This window comes from Phyllobates terribilis, unplaced genomic scaffold (genome assembly GCF_046119375.1).
Source record: "Phyllobates terribilis strain yellow unplaced genomic scaffold, ASM4611937v1 Scaffold_130__1_contigs__length_5004896, whole genome shotgun sequence".
In the NCBI taxonomy this organism is placed as follows: domain Eukaryota; kingdom Metazoa; phylum Chordata; class Amphibia; order Anura; family Dendrobatidae; genus Phyllobates; species Phyllobates terribilis.
In genome coordinates, this window is record NW_027362890.1 from 3,030,546 (window position 1) to 3,052,363 (window position 21,818).

The window sequence follows — 21,818 nt, forward strand, 5'->3', positions numbered from 1 at the left end:
CATAATTTTTGCCAGGGGTTGTAGTACTGGTGGATAAAACAAGACTGAACACAAGACCTTCACAGCCGTCTACACATCATAGGGGAGATCTCATGACACCTTCTCTCCATCTACCTGATGATCCTGAGAAACATTGGGATCTTCTTGTTTATAGTCATGTCAGCACTCACTAGAGGTCTTCACTACTGTGTAATCCTGGTTATGGAGAGACACACTATCTAATCTATCTCTATAGCCAATAGACAACTTCATCCAGCACCATGACAACCAGCACAGCAGAGTCCTGCATCCACTGAGGCCCCTGATCATGTGACCCCTGACTCCTCCCCTCCTGTGACCTCATCAAAGGTCCTGTGCGCACACAACAGCCATATATGTGGTGGCGGCTCTGCAGGTGGAGGTATGTGGAGACCCCCATTACTGGGCGCAGGGGGCATTAACCCCTTTAGCACCGAGGCTCTTTTGGGGTCTTGTGTTGCCGCTTTATAAGAATCATAAGGTTTCTGTTCTGTTTCCTGTAATAGATACATACGACCCAACTATGGAGACAGGAAGGGAGGAAACATATTGTTCTCAGAGTACAGGACCCCCACAGTGTAATGCCCCCATTATTCCCCTTATGTAGTATGTATGATGCCCCCACACAGTGTAATGCCCCCATTATGCCCCTTATGCAGGATGTATGATGCCCCCACACAGTGTAATTCCCCCATTATACCCCTTATGCAGGATGTATGATGCCCCCACACAGTGTAATGCCCCCATTATGACCCTTATGTAGGATGTATGATGCCCTCACACAGTGTAATGCCCCCTTTATGCCCCTTATGCAGTATGTATGATGCCCCCATACAATGTAATGCCCCCATTATGCCCCTGTAATCAGGTAACCGGATGCAACGCACAGACAAACACCAGGCTGAAGTAACCAATATAATTATTTATGTCCCTGATATGGGGGACTTGTAATAATTATAGCAACATAATGCAGAACAGGGAGATTACAAGGTGAAATCTACAGTATGAGATACTGTATACAATGAATTCTCCGGCTCACTCTAACTGTAATTGCAGCCTATGTTACTTTATCTACTGACAAGGGTGATGATCCGGACACATATAGGCCATTATGATCTCCGGCGTGGAACATGTAACTACAGGCATGCTCAGTCTAGGGTACGAGTGGTGCAGCGTTAATCCGTTTACCGGCGTTTCAGTGTGAAGCGCGTCACTTCAGGACATGCACACTAGAGGATGGATATTGTCGGACCTCTAGCGCTTGAGAAGTAGCGCAGGCGCAGTACATTTTTGTAGACAGACTCCATTCTATATATCCTATGACAATTCACCTTTAGGAATGGGAATGGGTCTCCTAGTCTGGGGAGGGGTTTGGATGCAGTGAGATATTTATACATGGACACCTGGCTATTAGGCACACTATGCTGAACATCATGGATTATCATCCCTGTTTCAAGCCTGCTGATGAAGCTGTTGGGGATACGCATTGAGGCAGATTATTGAACCATTCTCTGATGAGTACCAAACCCTTTCTTTTATATATACCTTGAGACATATCTGGTTCTATTTAATGTATCCGTGCACTTTTTAATATATATATCAGAATTAACTAGGGTTTCTGAGGGACACTCACCGGTGAGTGGCGGCACCATTGGCATTCCTTGGGGTGCCAACATCCGTGACTAGGCAGTATCAGCTTTGTTTAGGTACAGGATTGGATACAGTAGTGACTGTATCAATTTTTCAGCAGCATCATTGTTTAGATCTGTTTATATACTTCTATGACAAGCCATTCAGCTTGTAATTTTGCTAGTTTTAAGTGTCACCATTTCCGGTGACTACCTCTTGAAGCTGTGCAAAGCAGTCATCAAAGCAAAAGGTGGCTACTCTGAAGAACCTAGAATATAAGACATATTTTCAGTTGTTTCATTCTTTTTTGTTAAGTATATAATTCCACATGTGTTAATTCATAGTTTTGATGCCTTCAGTGTGAATGTACAATTTTCAGTCACGAAAATACAGAAAAATCTTTAAATGAGAAGGTGTGTCCAAACTTTTGGTCTGTACTGTATATATCATTCATTTCCTAAGATCCACAAAAACATATTTCCACCACCACTCAGACCAATATTAGCGGGCATAGGTTCTATGGGAGAGAGACTGGGTGCATGGATAGATTTCTATCTACAACCACTAATGCAAGACTAAAACTGGAAGAGAAAAGGTTTCAGCACCAGCATAGGAAGGGGTTCTTTACGGTAAGAGCAGTGAGAATATGGAATTCACTGAGTGAGGAGACGGTAATGTCGGATTCACTAAACCAGTTCAAGCGGGGACTGGATGCATTTCTAGATACCAGGCAGATTTCAGCATATACTTAAAAATAAAATAAAATAGTAGGTTGATACAGGGATTTATTCTGACTGCTGGTTTCAGAGTCGGGAGGGAATTTTTCCTCAGGTGAAGATTGGCCAAATCATTTGGGGTTTTTGCCCTCCTCTGGATCAACTTTAGCAATTACAGAACTAACAGGTCGAACTTGATGGACGCAAGTCTTTATTCGGCTTTACTAACTATAAGACATCCCCAGCTACATTAGGGACTCTAAATTTTTGGCTACTGTATATGAAGACTTTTCTATAGCAAGAAAATTATCACTGGCTATCATGCGATGTTATAGCTCTATATCCATCCATACCACACAGTGTATCATTAACTAGCCTGAGCTATCACTTGGATACCAATGCTACGTATACAGTAGGAATTAAAGATTTCATTATCATGTCAGTTAAATTTCTTCTGGATCATAATTATTTCTGCTTTGACAATCAGTTTTTTTTTTACAAACGAGGGGAGTAAGTATGGGTAGCAAATTTTCACCGTCATTGGCTAATGTAATAATATCCAAATGGGAGGAGCAACACATTTACAATGAGAGCAATATTTACAGCCCCAAAATCATATGGTACAGTCGATTTATCGACGACCTCCTCCTTGTGTGGGGAGGCACACAGGAGGAGGCATTGAAATTTGCAGAAAATCTCAACAATGTTTTCAATTTGAGATTCACACTTTAGTTTGATCCTAGAGAAATACATTTTTTGGAACTTAAATTGAACGGTGATAAATATCTCAATACAGTAAAAATAATACCCTATAGAAAAGAGACTGCCAGTAATAGTATTCTGCAGGCCAATTCTTGCCACCCCCTGCATATCAAGCGCAATATTCCATATGGGGAATTAATTAGGGCTAAACAAAATTGTACGGATAATACTGCCTTTGATATGGAGGCCAGAGAAGTTTGTGACAGATTGGCAAAAAGAGGTTATCCTGATTGGAATCTTAAAAAAGCATACAAAATGGTATTGAGCCTAGAGCGTAAGGATCTTCTCAAAAATAAGGGACGAAAAAAAATATTTGGGATGTGAAACTTCCAGTGTGACATTCTCTACAACTTATAGTCCACCGTAAAACAAAGTGGTGTCCATTATAGAGAAAAAAACTAATGCTACACCAGGATATGGGGCTTAATAAAATTCTTACCAAGGATATTTGGTTTGTGGCTAATAAAGCACCCACGGTGGGTACCATCCTGTCCCCCTGTCTTTTCCTGAAAAGTGAAAAGCACACTCTGAATCTACTACCTGGTTAAACCTTAGTGTTTTTTTCAAATGCGGAGCGAACCGCTGTAAAACCAGGGCTGTGGAGTCGGTAAGCCAAACCTCCGACTCCTCAATTTCCATGTCTCCGACTCCCTCATACCCGGCTCATGTTTAAGTGATAAATTTACTGTAGCACAGATTAATCTCAGCTAAAAGTCTAGAACCTTTGATCAGGAATAGGACAGATATTTATAGCACATTTCATTTCTTTCCCAAAGTCTTATGAAAAAAATTCCCCACAAACTGCATTGAACTACTGCATTGAACTACTACTACGGTCCATTTTATACCGACTCCGACTCCACCAAAATGGGCTCCGACTCCACGACTCCGACTCCACAGCCCTGTGTAAAATGCAGTGAAAAGGATTTTTATCTCACTGCATAATAATCGTATGTACAAAATACATGACTTTATTAATTGCAGCACACCCTTGGTTATATACCTTGTTGAATGTATTACATGTAACATCCAATACATTGGTTGTACTACCGTCCCTTTAAAACTTCGGATTAGAAGACATACCTGATGCGGTTAATCCTTTGGCCACAAATATTTCAGCAGTGTCGAAACTTCCAAATGTTCCATAAAGGGGAAGATTCAGCACTGAAATTTCAAGGCATAGAAAAAGTATATAGACCTATCCAAGGAGGGAGACCATAGACGCAAACTGCTAAATAGGGATCATATTGCATTTTTATGTTAGAAACCCGAGTACCCTTTAGATAGGATCTAATACTACAATATTAAAGACAGTTTTGTTTACAGCTTGGACATGGTATATCTCTAGTATTTATATTTATTCTATATTTGTATCACAAATATTTTTATTTTTTCTACATATCAATGATATTAATTTTAGAGGATAATAATATATGTGTGTCACTAACGTTTTTATTTAACTTTTGTCTATGCCAATCATACTGACCTCCGAGACTAGTGAGCACATGATAACTTTTCTTTAATTACAACCTACCTTTATATGCTCACTAGTAGTGTTGAGCGAACATGCTCGACACTGCTCCGTACTCGCCCGAGCATCACGCTACTCGGGATGTTCGGCGAGCACCGAGCACTTCCGGGTTACTCGGGCGGGAGCTCGGGTCTCTGCCCTGCATGTTTGGCGCTCTTTACAGAGCCAATGAACATGCAGGGACTGCCAGCCAGTCACTGTAATGCCGCAGTCATGTTGGTTGTGGGCATTACATTGATTGGCTGGCCGCACAGCGCCACCTCGAGTATTTAAAACCGGGTGCCGCCATCTTGGACACGAACGGCTGGGATCAGACAGTGTAGGGACAGCGCTGCTGATTTAGGGAGAGATATATACTGCGAAATAGTTAGTGTAGGGTCTGTAAAGGCTGCCAGATCAAACAAACAGTCCTTCTCAGGACTAATATCCATCCCAGATATCAGGCAGGCAGGCAGGCTGTATAGGAGACGCAGTGGTTATACCAGCAAACGCTGTATTACAGTCCTGTGTGCTCCTGTTGCTGAAATTGCTGGACTTAACTCCAGGTCTCGGGGGCCAGGAAAAATCCATTTTTTTTCATCTAAGTCCTCTTTTTTTTTTCCTCCTTCACACTGTACAAATACCCGTCTTATTAACCTTTTGGTGTCCTCCCCCCCCCCCAAAAAAAATAAAATAAAAAAAGTGTCTCCCTGATTTTTCAGACACAAATATATCTGTTGAAAATAGTCTGGTGTAGGCCAGAGAAACAGAAGTGTGGTTTTGCAGTTCCACGGTTCAAACCTCTGTATTATCCACTTTTGGGCCATTTGTATCTAAAAAAAAACAGTTTGAGTGTGTCGCTCACTGTTCAACCGCAAATATATATATTTTAAAAAGTCTGGTATACACCAGTAAATTATAACTGTGGTTTTGCTGTTCCACGGTAAAAAAATCTCTATTATCTTGCTCTTGGCATTTTATGCCGTAAAAAAAAAACTAATAGTGTCTCCCTGATTTTTCAGATTGTTTAAAAGAGTCGGGTGTAGGCTAGAGAAATAGAACTGTGGTTTTCCTCTTCCACGGTTCTAATCTACTTTTTATTACCCTTTTTCCATTGATAGTGCGAGTGTAAGCTATTTTACTTCCTTTACAATGGGCAAGGCACGTGGCAAGGGACGTGGAACTGGACGTTCTGGTGATGGTGCGTGCAGAGGATGGGGCTGTGGCCAAGGTGAAAATGTGCCACAACCAACAGCCACATCTTCTCGCTCCCACTTCTTGACCGAATTACTAGGGAAGCACAGAACAACACCAGTATTGCGAACTGATCAGTGTGAACAGGTTATTAATTGGATAGCAGATAATACTTCCAGTTACCTGGGCACCACCACCTCCGGTCTGTCTTCCACATGGTCAACTCTTAGTAGCCGTGAGTCTCAACCGCATACTCCTCCTCACCCTGATGCTCCTTCCTCCCACCATGCCGAGTGTCATTAGACAGCAACTGATCCCACACTTGGACACTCTGAAGAGCTGTTCACTGGTCCATTTCCAGATTTGTGCCCCTTGCCTGCTCCGCTTGAAGTGGTGGAAGAGGAGATCCCATGTAGTGATGCCCAAATAGTTACATAGTTACATAGTTTATAAGGCCGAAAAAAGACAAGCGTCCATCCAGTTCAGCCTATTTCTTGTGCACTGCAGCTATTCCGCAGCATTGATCCAGGGAAAGGCAACAAAAAAACATGCGGCATAGGCCAATTTACATCATTGAGGAAAAATTCACTTTCCGACACCAATCTGGCAGTCAGATTAAATCCCTGGATTAATTAACTAAGCATAAGATGTAATTTTATTGTTCTCAAGAAAGGCGTCCAGGCCTCTCTTGAACTCTTTAAGTGAGTTGGACATCACCACTTCCTCTCCCAGAGAGTTCCAGAGTCTCACGGCTCTGACCGTAAAGAATCCCCTTCTATGATGGTGCAGGAACCTCCTTTCCTCCAGACGCATAGTGTGCCCCCTCGTCTTTGTCACCATCCTTGGTATAAACAGGTCATGGGAGAGATCTCTGTACTGCCCCCTGATGTATTTATACATGTTTATGAGGTCTCCCCTAAGCCTTCTCTTTTCCAATGTAAATAGGCCTAATTTTGACAACCTCTCTGGGTATTCTAGTCCCTCCATTCCCTTTATTACCTTAGTCGCCCTCCTTTGTACCCTCTCTAGCTCCAATATGTCTTTCCTGAGCACAGGAGCCCAGAACTGTGCACAATATTCTAAGTGCGGCCTTACCAGCGCTTTATACAGAGGAAGAACAATGTTCTCATCATATGCCCCTATTCCTCTTCTGATGCATGCCATGACTCTATTTGCCTTCGCAGCTGCTGCCTGACACTGGGCACTCCAATTTAATTTGCTATTAACCAAGACGCCCAGGTCCTTCTCCATGTCAGATTTCCCCAACGGTTTCCCATTTAATATGTATGGGTGACTGCTGTTTTTCTTTCCCATGTGCATGACCTTACATTAATCGGCATTGAACCCCATTTGCCATTTTTTGGCCCAACTCCCCAATTTATCTAAATCCTCCTGTAGCTGTGCCCTATCCTCATCTGTATTAACTACTTTACAAAGTTTAGTATCATCTGCAAATATTGCTATTTTACTATGCAACCCTTCCACTAGATCATTAATAAATATATTAAATAATATAGGGCCCAAGACAGACCCTTGAGGCACCCCGCTAGTAACCCTGACACACCCTGAGCTTACTCCATTGATAACCACCCTCTGCTTTCTATCACTCAGCCAGCTATTTACCCACTTGCACACATTATCCCCCAGACCAAGCATTCTCATTTTATATACCAACCTTTTGTGTGGCACGGTATCAAACGCTTTGGAGAAGTCAAGGTATACAACATCCACTGACTCTCCCCGGTCCAGCTGTGAGCTCACCTCCTCGTAGAAGGCCATCAGGTTTGTTTGGCAGGAGCGATCCCTCATGAATCCATGTTGATATGGAGTTAGACAGTTATTATCATTAAGATATTCTACAATAGCATCTCTAAGAAATCCTTCAAACAATTTACCCACAACAGACGTTAAGCTTACTGGTCTATAGTTCCCAGGGTCACTTTTAGACCCCTTTTTGAATATTGGTACCACATTTGCTTGGCGCCAGTCTAGTGGGACAGTCCCTGTCCATAAAGAGTGCTTGAATATAAGATACAGCGGTCTGTCTATCACATTACTTAATTCTTTTAGTACCCGGGGGTGTATGCCATCTGGGCCTGGTGACTTGTCTATTTTGATATTATTTAGGTGGGTGATATTTAGCGGAGGGTTTACTTTATCACTCTGCATTTCCTCCGATAAATTGTTTTCTTTTGTGAAAACAGTGGAGAAGAAGCTATTGAGTAGGTTTGCTTTACCCTCATCGCCCTCTATGATTTTACCCAGGTTATTTTTCAATGGGCCAACTCCATCAGTTTTAATCCTTTTACTGTTTATATAGTTAAAGAACAGTTTGGGATTCGTTTTACTTTCCTTGGCAATTAGTCTCTCTGTCTCCTCTTTTGCTATTCTTATTTGTTTCTTACAGATTTTGCTTTTTTCCCTATAAGATATTAGCGCTTCCTCGCTGCCTTCTTGTTTAAGTTTACCGAAAGCCCTTTTTTTGTTTTTCATTGCCCTCTTGACTTCCTTATTTAGCCACATTGGCTTCCTCCTATTCCTAGCCCTTTTATTCCCATAAGGTATGTACCTTCTACAGTGACTATGTAGGACTGTTTTGAAAATTTCCCATTTTCTATCCGTGCTCCTATTACTAAAGATACTATCCCAGTCTATAAGGTGAAGGGCATCTCTTAGCTGATCAAACTTTGCCCTCCTGAAGTTCAGTGTTTTTGTGACTCCCTTGCTGGGCACCCTACTGAAGCACATATGGAATTGTATAATGTTGTGGTCACTATTTCCCAGGTGCCCCCCGACCTGCACCTCAGTTATTCTGTCTGGCCTGTTAGTTAATATTAAGTCTAAAAGGGCCGTCCCTCTAGTTGGTTCCTGCACAAGTTGTGACAAATAATTGTCTTTGATAATTGACAGAAACCTGTTTCCTTTCTGAGATCTACAGCTTTCGGTTTCCCAGTCTATATCGGGGTAGTTGAAGTCCCCCATAATAATCACCTCGTTATTTTTTGCTACTTCGTCTATTTGTCTCATTAATAGACTTTCCGTGGCTTCTGCTATATTTGGTGGTTTATAACAGACTCCTATGATAATTTTATTATTGTTTTTTGCCCCATGTATCTCCACCCATAAGGACTCGACCTCCTCATTTCCCTCCCATACATCCTCCCGTATTGTAGGCTTTAGACACGTCTTTACATATAGACAGACTCCACCCCCTTTCCGACTTCTTCGATCCCTTCTAAACAGACTGTAACCCTGTAAGTTAACTGCCCAGTCATAGCTTTCATCTAACCATGTCTCGGTTATTCCCACTATGTCATAGTTACCTGTAGATATTTCTGCTTCCAGTTCATCCATCTTGTTTGTCAGGCTCCTGGCATTTGCTAGCACGCAGTTTACACAATTTTGTTTTGTTCCAATCTTCTCCCTGTGGATTGTATTAGAAATTTTCTTACCGCCCTTCCAAGCATCTTGTCTTGGACCTTCTTTGTCGCGCTTCATATCTTTCATTAGTATGTTCTCTGGTTTCATGTTCGTGTCCGGCGTTTTTCTTCCCATCCCCTCTTCTTCTAGTTTAACGCCCTCCTGATGAGTGTTGCGAGTCTCCTGGCGACGTAAATATTTGAACAGCCACGGCCACAGGAAGTCGACGCTGGCAATTTGTCACAAGAGGTGGACGATGACGAGACACAATTGCCAGGAAGTGAGGAGGAGGATCGTGGTGCGCAAGTGGAAAAGGAGGAGGTGGTGGATGATCTAGTAACTGACCCAACGTGTCAGGAGGACACGCAGAGCGAGGCCAGCAGCACACAGGGTGATGGAGCCAGAGTACCCCAACAGGCAGGAAGAAGCAGTGTGGTGGCCGCACACAGAAGGCAGGCAACAGTTCCCCGTAACAACAACACGATGGACGTTGCCAGTACAACCTGTAGGTCTTCCAGAGTCTGGAATTTTTTTAAAGACTCTGCTGATAACCCCAAAAAGGCCATTTGTACCACCTGGCAGGCCAGCATCAGCAGGGGTGACAAAACTACAAGCTTGACCACCACCAGCATGATCAGGCACATGGCAGCAAAGCACCTGACTATGTGGAGCGAACCCCAGGGTCCACGACCAGTGTCAGCGGGTGTCACCACTGCTTCTTCCGCTGTTGTGCGTGCAATAGAACCCCCTGTTGTGTGTGCAAGGCAATCCCCTGTCCATACTGCATGCAAAGATGCCCCCTCCTCTCAGTCTTCACTTGTTATGGCAGTTTCTCAAGAAACAGCATCAACGTCCACGTCTACGTCCCACCGCAGCGTTCAATTGTCCATATCCCAGACCTTTGAACGAAAGCGGAAATTCGCAGCTAACGCCCCACAGGCCAGAGTCCTAAATTCGCACATTTCACGACTGCTTGCGTTGGAAATGCTGCCTTTTAGGCTGGTGGAGACGGAATCCTTCCGCAACCTTATGGCGGTGGCCGTCCCTCGGTACTCGGTCCCCAGCCGACACTATATTGCCCGGTGTGCCATCCCTTCACTACACAAGCACGTGTCCCAAAACATCTGCCGTGCCCTCAACAACGCAGTTACTGGGAGAGTCCACCTGACAACGGACACGTGGACAAGTGCTTGTGGCCAGGGACGGTACATCTCCCTGACGGCACACTGGGTAAACATAGTGGAAGCCGGGACCCAGTCGGACCTTGGGACAGAACACATCCTCCCTACACCGAGGATTGCGGGCCCTATGTCAGTCAGAGTTGACCCCACAGTGTACAGCTCCTGCGCATCATCCTCCTCCTCCTCCTCATGTTCAGCCTCCATCTCAGATATCACCACATCAGTTACAAGCTGGAAGCACTGCAGTACTGCCTCCGCCAAGCGGCAACAGGCTGTGCTGAAACTCATAAGCTTAGGTGAGAAACCTCACACTGCTTGTGAGTTGTGGACAGCTGTGAAAGAGCAGGCAGATCTGTGGCTGACACCGCTGAACCTACATCCAGGCATGCTCGTGTGTGACAATGGCCGTAACCTGGTGGCGGCTCTGAGGCGAGGCGAGATCACACACGTACCATGCCTGGCTCATGTGCTCAACCTCGTGGTTCAGCGGTTTCTTAAATCGTACCCCGAGTTGCCAGATCTGCTCATCAAAGTACGCCGCCTGTCAGCTCATTTTCGCAAGTCGGCTACAGCTTCCGCCGCCCTTGCTGTGTTGCAGCAGCGTTTGCAGCTTCCGTCGCACCGACTGGTGTGTGATGTCCCCACACGTTGGAACTCTACCCTCCACATGTTGCAAAGGATTTGTGAGCAGAAGAGAGCAGTTGTGGAGTACCAGCTGCAACAAGGCCGTCGATATTCAGGTCAGACTCCACACATAAGACCTCAGGAGTGGACCTGGATGTCTGACTTATGTACCATCTTGACAAACTTTGAGGAGTCCACCAAGATGGTGAGTGGCGATGACGCCATCATTAGCGTCAGCATTCCACTTGTCTGTCTTGTGCAACGCTCTCTGCAGAGAATTAAAGAGAAGGCATTGCAGCCAGAGTGTGATGGGATGGATCAAGAAGCCATATCGGTCGAACTTTCACTCTCTTATTCCTGAGGTGGAGAGGTCTATAAAAATGGGGTAGTACCAGAAGGCCCCTGCTGCAGAACTGTTAAAAAAATTCCCATCTGAACACGCTAGCGGCAGAGGTCACAGTTCGTTGCCCAACCAAGGCGTACAAGCGAGAGAGAGGCAACTCCAATCCAGCAGAGGCAGGGGAACACTGTCAACGTTCTGGGACAGTTTTCTCAGACCCTCCCTTCGGACAGACCCTGAGGCGCGGGGTACTCTCACAAGGAGTGGAAAGTTTCAAAAGATGGTGAGGGAGTACCTTGCCGACCGTACCAGCGTCCCCTGTGATTCATCTGTGCCTTTTAATTATTGGGTATCCAAGCAGGACACTTGGAATGAACTCGCTCTGTATAGCTTGGAGGTCCTGGCCTGCCCTGCCGCTAGCGTGTTATCGGAGCGTGTTTTTAGTGCCTCTGGGGGAATTATAACTGATAAGTGAACTCGCCTGTCAACTGATAATGCTGACAAGCTGACCCTTATCAAAATGAACAAGGGCTGGATTGGGCCAGACTTCTCATCACCACCAAATGACAGCAGAGTAACATAAAGTCAAATCCACTGTGTTATTTCGGGAGGTGTATTCACATGCACCGCTTCATACCCACACATGGGTATACGCTTCCTCATTTCGGCTGTTTTATGTTCTTCTCCTTATCCTCAGCCTCCACCACCACTATACCACCAGGGTGACCGTGGTCTGTGTTGCCATTAGTGAAAATTCCTCCGTCTTCATTTTTGTCTTCTTTTGCTTGGAAGGCATAAGCAAAGACTGTGGGAGACCCACTCCCCAATAATGGGAATAATATTCTCGAGATGCTGTACTGTATGGCTCTTGTAAGGGGCATTAAAACCGTCTTGTTAAGCTACTGTGACCTCCACCACTTTTCCGAGGGGCATTAAAACCGTCTTATTAAGCTACTGTGACCTCCACGTCTCTTCCAAGGGGCATTAAAACCGTCTTGTTAAGCTACTGTGACCTCCACTACTTTTCCAAGGGGCATTAAAACCGTCTTGTTAAGCTACTGGGACCTCCACGTCTCTTCTGAGGGGCATTAAAAGCGCCTTGTTAAACCACTCTGAACTCCACGGCTCTTCCAAGGGGCATTGAAATGTTGTTTTTAATTACCTCTAACCTCCACGACTCTTCGAACGGGCATTGCATTTCCTCCTAATTTTTGGCAGCTTTTGCTTGGAAGGCATAAGCAAAGACTATGGGGGACCCACTCCCCAATAATGGGAATAATGTTTGTAATATGCTGTACTGCATGGCTCTTGTAAGGGGCATTGCAAGTTCCTCCGTCCTAATTTTTGGCAGCTTTTGCTTGGAAGGCTTAAGCAAAGACTATGGGAGACCCACTCCCCAATAATGGGAATAATGTTTTTAAGATGCTGTACTGTATGGCTCTTGTAAGGGGCATTAAAACCGTCTTGTTAAGCTACTGCGACCTCCACCACTTTTCCGAGGGGCATTAAAACCGTCTTGTTAAGCTACTGTGACCTCCACGTCTCTTTCGAGGGGCATTAAAACCGTCTTGTTAAGCTACTGCGACCACCACTTTTCCAAGGGGCATTAAAACCATCTTGTTAAGCTACTGTGACCTCCACCACTTTTCCAAGGGGCATTAAAACCATTTTGTTAAGCTACTGTGACCTCCACGTCTCTTCCGAGGGGCATTAAAACCGTCTTGTTAGGCTACTGTGACCTCCACATCTCTTCCGAGGGGCATTAAAACCATCTTGTTAAGCTACTGTGACCTCCATGTCCCTTCAAATGGGCATTAAAAGCATCTTCTTAAGCCACTCTGAACTCCACAGCTCTTCCAAAGGGCATTGAAATGTTGTTTTTAATTACCTCTAACCTCCACGACTCTTCCAACGGGCATTGCATTTCCTCCTAATTTTAGTCAGCTTTTGCTTTTCAATGCAAAGGCGAAAACTAAGGGAGACCCACTCCCCAATAATGGGTAGAAGGTTTTTAGTATGCTGTAATCCACGTCTGTTTCAAGGGGCATTGCAGTTCCTCATAATTTTTGGAAAGCCTTCCATTCATTGCTTAGGCCAACAGTGTACAGGAGACCCAGTTGCTATAAATGGAAAAAACAGTTTAGTTAAGGCCCTCTGACCTCCATGTCATTTCCAAGGGGCATTTGAGTGCCTCGAAATTTTTGGTAGGCATTGCACTCACTGTATGCCCTATAACTGTGTAGCCGAACCGCTCCTTTTGTTACAGAAACATATCCTACAAGACATATGTGGTTGACTGGCCTGATATTGATGTGAATGGTCCCTGTTCCTCCTGCTCTTTCTCCTTTGCCACCACCTCATCCATCATTTATCACCTGAAGCTTTGTTTTAACGGGAGTCATAGAACTGGGATAGTAGCAGGAAAACATCTAGCAATCCTCGGAGGAGGTAGGATATGCGCCAAAACGCTGACCACCTCAGGCCTAGCCGCTACTACATACATGTGCTTGCATTCCAAGAAAACAAAGCAGATGCTAACTTCTATCATCATCATCATGCTTCTCACCATGGCACTCTCAACTCCCCTGATGGAGAAGCCAGGGCCCACCGGAGGAGTCTGGTTCTCTGGTGGGCTCATCCAATGCTGCCCTATAGCAGGCCAGGCTAAGAAAAGTGTGTGGGGGGAAGTTGACAGGAGAAATAGGGGCGGCTGGGGACCGTGTGTGGACAACCGGACGAGGGGCGGCTGGGGACCGAGTATGGACACCCGGGCCCCCCCTGGTGGCTGGGGACTGAGTGTGGACATCCGGCCGCCGGGCGGCTGGAGACTGAGTATGGATACCAGGCCGCCAACGCAGCCATGACTTGGTGGCCAGATTCCGCCTCCACATGCCTAAAAGGCCTAATTTCAAGTGCAAGCATGCAGTATGGTATTGCAGCCTAGGGGTGGGTGGGTGGCAGGCTGCATACTTGCGCTTGCATTGCAAGGAATGGGAGAGGTACAATTGAACACTGCCCTGGGACAAGGACTTGAACGGGGATAGTTGCAAGTCTGCAACGACAGGTGAAGGGTGGGAGGCATCTTCGCATGTACCATGAACAGGGGTTTGGCATGCACACACTACAGCGGAATAGGCTGTCCTTCCCACTAAATGCCCTGGGGAGGGCACAGGTAATGTTTTGGTATGCGCGCTTAATCTTATGTATAAGGCACACCGGGACAAATAGGGGCGGCTGGGGACTGAGTATGGATACCTCGCTGCCAAAGCAGCCATGAGGTAGTGGCCAGCTTCGGCCTCCTCCAAACTAAAAGGCCCCATTTCAAGTGCAAGCAAGCAGTATGGTATAACAGCCTGGGGGTGGGTGGGTGGCAGGCTGCACACTTACGCTTGCATTCCAAGAAAACAAAGCAGATGCTAACTTCTATCATCATCATCATGCTGGTTCTCTGGTGGGCTCGTCCAATGCTGCCCTAAAGCAGGCAAGGGTAAGAAAAGTGTGTGGGAAGGTGACAGGAGAAATAGGGGTGGCTGGGGACCGTTTATGGACACCCGGCCGCCCCCTGGCGGCTGGGGATCGAGCATGGACACCCGGCCGCCGGGCGGCTGGGAACTGAGTATGGATACCTCGCTGCCGAAGCAGCCATGAGGTAGTGACCAGCCTCGGCCTCCTGCAAACTAAAAGGCCCCATTTCAAGTGCAAGCTAGCAGCATAGTATTTCAGCCTGCTGGTGGGTGGGTGGTTGGCTGCATATTTGCGCTTGCATTGCAAGGAATGGGGGAGGTACAATTGAACACTGCCCTGGGACAAGGACTTGCACGGGGATAGTTGCAAGTCTGCATCTTCTGATGCGGCAAGGATGACTTCTGATGGGCACACTTTTAGGCAGTGACCTGGGTGTCAGAGATGCTTCCAGGGGTCTTCCCCATGCTGTTCCCATGTCTTTTCAGCACTGTATGCATGTGTCACATAGCACATGGCCATATGAGGTTGTAAAATGTTAAAATGACATTTCCCTGTGAATGCATTTGTAACGGTTGAAAGCAATACAAAAGTGCAAAAACACATAAAAAATGCTACTTGTCAACATAGCCCAAGGTGTGGAGGAGTATTTTTTTGGGGTTATTTATTTTACCTTATACACAAGTCTTTACTCTGGAAAGGAACTTCCTTAACATATTTCACAGGAAAGCAGTTTCAGTTTCGTTTTTGAACGTTTTATTGTGAGCCCTTAAAAGTGGCTTAATACCTCTGACCATGTTGTTGATAGCAGTGACCTGGGGGTCAGAAATGCTTCCTGGGGCGATCCGCATGCTGTCCCCATGTAATTTGAGCACTGTCACTATCGTTTTCGGCACTTGTTAGGCTTTTAAAAGACTGCCGGGGGTGCCGCCGCAAAAATGCTCGGGTCTCCCATAGACTAACATTGGGCTCGTTGCTCGGGTCGAGCACCCGAGTATCACGGCGAGCTCGGCCCGAGCTTCGAGCACCCGAGCATTTTAGTGCTCGCTCAACACTACTCACTAGTCCACAGTTCAAACAGACCATGATTAAGACTGCACGTCGAAACACGCAGGTCGAGACAGCTGTGATCCTTCTGTGCACTAAGACTTATTATGGTGCTAGCAGCATATTTTAATGGCTCAATAAAAGCTATGTTTTACTCAAGTTTATAGCCTCATACGCCGGATCATTCCTGCTATTTCTGATTTTAATATCTGCTTTTTTATGGAGTTTTTCTTGTCATATAGGAAATCCTAAGGCCAGAAATAAACCCCATAAAACACTGTACATGGAGACTTTGGTATCAAATAACTCCTATCTTGGTGTTCTTCCAAACAAGCTTTTATAAATGCCTCAAACTTTTGTGTGTCAATCAGACCTGAGATCTAACGTTATAGAAATTGACAGTCTGGTGAAGACGGGAAACATATAGTGATGTAGTCAGTGGCCGACTCTGGCCAAATACGTTTATAGAGCCGTAGTTGAAGATGAAGATTTCGTCCTCAACATGAAGTAGTTATTTCTCATGTCACGTGTAATGAATTTCTCCTGCAGTATTGCTAATGCCGATTCCAGTGTCGGTAAATTAGATAAGAATTAAAAATAAGGAAGATGAGTCTATGAGAAAGGTATTCACCTGCAGATTCTGTGGAAGAAACTGCTTGTTGTCTGTGGCCTAAAATATATAGGTTTTATTAGTAGATGTAAAGAAGAAAACTAGATACTGTAAAACATAAATCTCCTCAAATGTTTCCCTTATTATCTCCAGTAATTGTATTATTACACAGGATATTTATGACGTTACATCAGTTCAACTTCTCATTCAGGTCTCTACAATATCGGATCCTCTCAGTGAATATCTTCTATGTAAGAGAATTTTCCTTATTTACCCATCAAAGATGAATATGGACAGAGACAAAATGGCGGAGCAGATATTACACCTCACCCTAGAGATCCTCTTCTGGTTTACTGGAGAGGTGAGAGATTCTGATGACGTCACATTACATCATTCTTATCTATAGGAATAACAGATGGACAGAACTGGAGAGGTGAGGACTCTGGAAATGTCTATAGTGAGATGTATTAATGTGTCTCTCTATAACCAGGATTACATAGTAGTGAAGAAGACCTCTAGTGAGCGCTGTCAGGACTTTTTGTCTGAGGGATGGGAAAGAACCCTGAGCCCAATCACGGAGCTTTCACCTCACCCCCTGATGCATGAGGACATCAATGACCAGAAGATCCTAGATCTCACCTACAAGATGATTGAGCTGCTGACTGGAGAGGTGACACTGCTAGGAATGCTGGGACATTTTACAGTAAAGCTATGAAGGGATCGGAGGGATAACTCTATCATTGTATGTGTCAGGTTCCTATAAGGTGTCAGGACGTCACCGTCTATTTCTCCATGGAGGAGTGGGAGTATTTAAAAGGACACAAAGATCTGTACAATGACATCATGATGGAGGTTCCCCAGCCCCTCACATCACCAGGTAATAGACAGGACTGAATACACACGGCCTATAATTATCCATATTTAAAGAATGAATTCAGTCCCTGTATGTGTTTTCTCCAGATCTATCCAGTAAGAGGACAACACCAGAGAGATGTCCACGTCCTCTTTTACAACAGGACTGTAAACAAGAAGATCCCAATATTCCTCAGGATCATCAGGTAGATGGAGAGAAGGTTTCATGAGATCTCCCCTATGATGTGTATACGGCTGTGAAGGTCTTGTGTTCGTTCTTGGTTTATCCACCAGTATTATATGGTTTATACTTGTGCAATGCGAACGGTGGATTAGAGCTGATCATAGGTGTGACTTCTCCATCTGTCTGTGACTTGTACAATATTTGTTTCAGGGTGAAGATCTGACCCATATTAATACTACAGAAACATATGTGAGGGGTGATGAGCGGTCTAAAGAGGAGATCCCTACAGATAGCAGTCCAGGTGAGTAGTAACCACTAAATGCAGAGAAGTCACAGATTCTTCTCAGTCACAGGCTCATTTACCGGTCATGTAGTCAGGCCATATCACAATCGTGTGATCACCATTTTGCATCTAGACCAATACATTGTCCTCCACCAAAAACTGTTCAAATGACTTTGGGCATTGAAACCCCTTTTCTATAGAACTTACAACCTGGAAGATCCACCTACCAACTGAAATGAGAAGATCCTGACTCTTATCTGCCCAGATCTGTAAATTACCAATCCAAATGACAGCATATGTAGAAAGTGCTAACAAGTTAGAAAATCACTTGAAGATATATATTATGATGGGCCTGTGAGAGAAAGCGGAGTGTAATGATGCTGTTGGCTTCCTAGAATCCTGATATCTTATTGGATGAATCTACCTTCTCTCCCTTCTGTGCCGCTGAATGTGCTCATATGGTCCCTACAAGACCAGGTCCAGGCTTTGTAACCAAACCTTGCTTTTGCGATTGACAACTTTAAACATGCAGTGAGGGCCAAGTGTGAATTTCTGTACAATAACAACAGAGTTTCCCTTTATCCTGACTTTTCAATTTAATTTTAAACCAAATAAATTCAAATAGAATCGCGATGAAGTATACAAAAAACATTACACCTGTACCATAATATATCTCTAAACTGTGCATGGCTGATGGCTGTAATATACATTTATTCATGCCTGTAGGAGATAATTTAGCATGAGTTGAGCCCTGGTTTCATGGATTCACTCCACGTCATAAATTATATTATCAATCCTAAAGAATTCAGATACAATCTATCCTGAAATGGGGAGCACTAATACTTTCTCTACTCTTCTGGTCAGGACTCATAGTAGCTCCAATGGTCCACCATAAATAAGTGCAACTCTGGTTTAGTGTTGGAGTTTTCCCCCCTAAACATACGTTCTTGTTGGGGATGTAACGTGTTTTTGTTTTTTTTTTATTCTGTCTTTTTTTTACAGGTTCATTCTCCATGGTAGTTTGATTATGGTCGGATAGGCCTGCCTCACTTATGTGAGTTTGTAACTCCCTGGTAGTCTTTAAAAAAAAAAGGTCTCCATTGTCTCTTCCAAATGCCCAAGATCTAAATTTAAGACACCTCAGCTCTGCACTATTATAAAAAGTTCTCATTAAATGTATATTTCTTCTTGAAACTCATCTGATAGAAAATATTGGCCCTTACTATAGTTCAAAATGCCAGGAGCTACCAAGAAACATACTCTATTTACCCCAGAGAGGTTTCACCACTAGTTACTCTTTTTTTTTTTTTTTCATTAGATGTGTTATTATCTATAGTCAAAGTTTTGCCCATCACCCTTTAACCCCTCTACATGGATCTGTACTTGCACAAAGACCCCTAGGCTTTGGCTACAGTGTAGCCTGCTGTTTTGTGAGATGACAAGAAGTCTAGTCAGGTGGCCGGATCAGAACCAGGAGGGCAGAGAAAATACAAAATCTGAAGACACAATAGGAGTCAGTAAACAGGCTGGGATCACAAGAAGAAACTAAGAAGAAAATACACAACACGGGAGCTGCACAGAGAGAACTTAACCAGCAGAGAGCAAGGCTGTATCTGGCAGCTTCCGGCATTATGCATGAGCTTTAGTAGGGTGTAGTGCTTTACATTTGAGTTAAGTAGGAAGTATATTTGATTTTGGAAGAGCGGATTTTGCTGGATTGGTTTCTTGAAGCCATGTTGCTTTTCAAGAGCCTTTGAGCCACTAATGATGTGGAAACCTCTGTTTTTCCATTGACAGATGATGGACCTGAGTGGGAGCTTGTGTTTTTGTGAGAGGACTAGAAATTTTTATTGGCATCATTTTCGCATATTTCATATTTGGGAGGCAGAATGAACAAACAGTTGAGCACCGCTGTTTGTTCATTCACAGTTTAGACTGTGAACTGTCATTGTCTAGGTGAATAATTCAATATTTTTACATAACTTGCCATTTGTACCAACAGTTTATGTAGAAATATTCAAAAATATAAATTTCAAGAATATTTTATTCAAATATAATATTTTTTTTTACTTAGATGACTGTACCAGGAGATCAGAGGGACAGCTGACATCTTCAATTTTCAAATCAGATGAGCTTGAGATCCCACAGGATACAATTGAAGGAAATGCCATTACTCCAGATATACCATCATCCCTTCACAGCAAAGATGTGTCATCTGATCCTTTGAAACAGGTCCGGTCTTCTGATTCATTACCGACTACTAAAAAAAATCAAAGTCACAAAATAAGCATTAAAAAACTAACTGCTCCTAAAGCTAAGAAGCCATTTTCATGTTCAGAGTATGGAAATAGTTTTCCCCTCAAAAACTTTTTTCTTAAACATCAAAGAATTCACACAGCAAAGAATAGATTTTCTTGTTCCAAGTGTATGAAATGTTTTAACAAGAAATCAGATCTTGTTAAGCACCAGAGAACTCACACAGGTGAGAAGCCTTTTTCTTGTTCAGAATGTGGGAAATGTTTTAACCAGAAATCACATCTTGTTACACATCAGAGAATTCACACAGGGGAGAAGCCTTTTTACTGTTCAGAATGTGGGAAATGTTTTAACCAGAAATTGAATCTTGTTACACATAAGAGAACTCATACAGGGGAGAAGCCTTTTTCCTGTTCAGAATGTGGGAAATGTTTTAACAAGAAATCAAATCTTCTTAGTCACCAGAGAACTCACACAGGGAAGATGCCTTTTTCCTGTTCAGAATGTGGTAAATGTTTTAACAAGAAATCAAATCTTCTTAGTCACCAGAGAACTCACACAGGGGAGAAGCCTTTTTCCTGTTCAGAATGTGGGAAATGTTTTAACCAGAAATCAGATGTTATTAGACATAAGAGAATTCACACCGGGGAGAAACCTTTTTCCTGTTCAGAATGTGGGAAATGTTTTAACCAGAAATCAGGTCTTGTTATTCATCAGAGAAGTCACACAGGGGAGCAGCCTTTTTCATGTTCAGAATGTGGGAAATGTTTTAACCAGAAATCAGGTCTTGTTATACATCAGAGAAGTCACACAGGGGAGCAGCCTTTTTCCTGTTCAGAATGTGGGAAATGTTTTAAACAGAAATCAGCTGTTGTTAGACATCAGAGAAGTCACACAGGGGAGAAGCCTTTTTCCTGTTCAGAATGTGGTAAATGTTTTAACCAGAAATCAGCTGCTGTTAGACATCAGAGAAGTCACACAGGGGAGAAGCCTTTTTTATATCCTAATTTGGAAAATGTTTTACTTGAAAAGACACACTTTTAGCAAGAAAAAATATTGCTAATAAGTGAGTGTGTCCTATAGACTGGGGGTAGCTTCATGTGACCGAGAACAATGAGACAGTGTCCTTACTGATCAGTGAGAGAACTGCTCTCTCCTCCAGCTCTGCACTTATCTAACTGATTGGTGCAGAGCAGGAGAGGAAGGTACCGGGACTTGTACAGAGGCTGCACGTCCTGACTGAGCAGCTGAAGAACCTTCCACCCGACTAGCTCAAGGACCTTTCAGATCATGTAACACTGTTTTACATATTTTTAAAAGTCGTTAGGTTCTTTTATGAACTGAACCATTTCTTAATGAGTTTGACCTCCTGAATTCAAATTGGACAATGAGTTTTCCTTTTACTGCTACATATAATTAATGATAAAAGTTTCAGTACCTTGAGACATTATTCTTTTTGTAAATATACAGATGCAGAATATTTTGTTATGACAATTTTCTGATATTTATTTAGAGAAAACTTAGCAACAATTCAAATAACTAAAACCTGTCTAAACACTATTGCAAATTATAAACAGTTACAGAAATTGCACTACAAAACTTGGTCCTCGTTCAGTGACAACTGTTTTTTGCTTGTTTCTTGTATTGCTGCATTGGATCATCTCTTAAAATTATGCAACAGTAATCTGCAAGCATTGATGGATTCCATTTTCCTTGATATATTTTCTCCA

General features: G+C 43.7%; 1 protein-coding gene across 1 annotated transcript; it reads left to right on the plus strand.

The window, feature by feature from the left end:
* Nucleotides 1-314: 314 nt before the first annotated feature.
* On the plus strand, nt 315-21,814 carry LOC141203909 (uncharacterized). Its single transcript, XM_073663880.1, has 7 exons — nt 315-400; nt 16,725-16,874; nt 17,004-17,183; nt 17,267-17,390; nt 17,474-17,571; nt 17,760-17,850; nt 19,907-21,814. The coding sequence occupies exons 2-7, from the start codon at nt 16,797-16,799 to the stop codon at nt 21,130-21,132; spliced, it is 1,797 nt and encodes a 598-aa protein (XP_073519981.1). The 5' UTR covers nt 315-400; nt 16,725-16,796; the 3' UTR covers nt 21,133-21,814.
* The last annotated feature ends 4 nt before the right edge of the window (nt 21,815-21,818 follow it).

Bases quoted from the DNA above. Each gene is read 5' to 3' on its own strand.
- LOC141203909 (XM_073663880.1), top strand. From the start codon at position 16,797: ATGAATATGGACAGAGACAAAATGGCGGAGCAGATATTACACCTCACC. The intron at 16,875-17,003 runs GTGAGAGATTCT...CTCTATAACCAG, and splicing joins TCTTCTGGTTTACTGGAGAG to GATTACATAGTAGTGAAGAA. The intron at 17,572-17,759 runs GTAGATGGAGAG...TATTTGTTTCAG, and splicing joins ATATTCCTCAGGATCATCAG to GGTGAAGATCTGACCCATAT.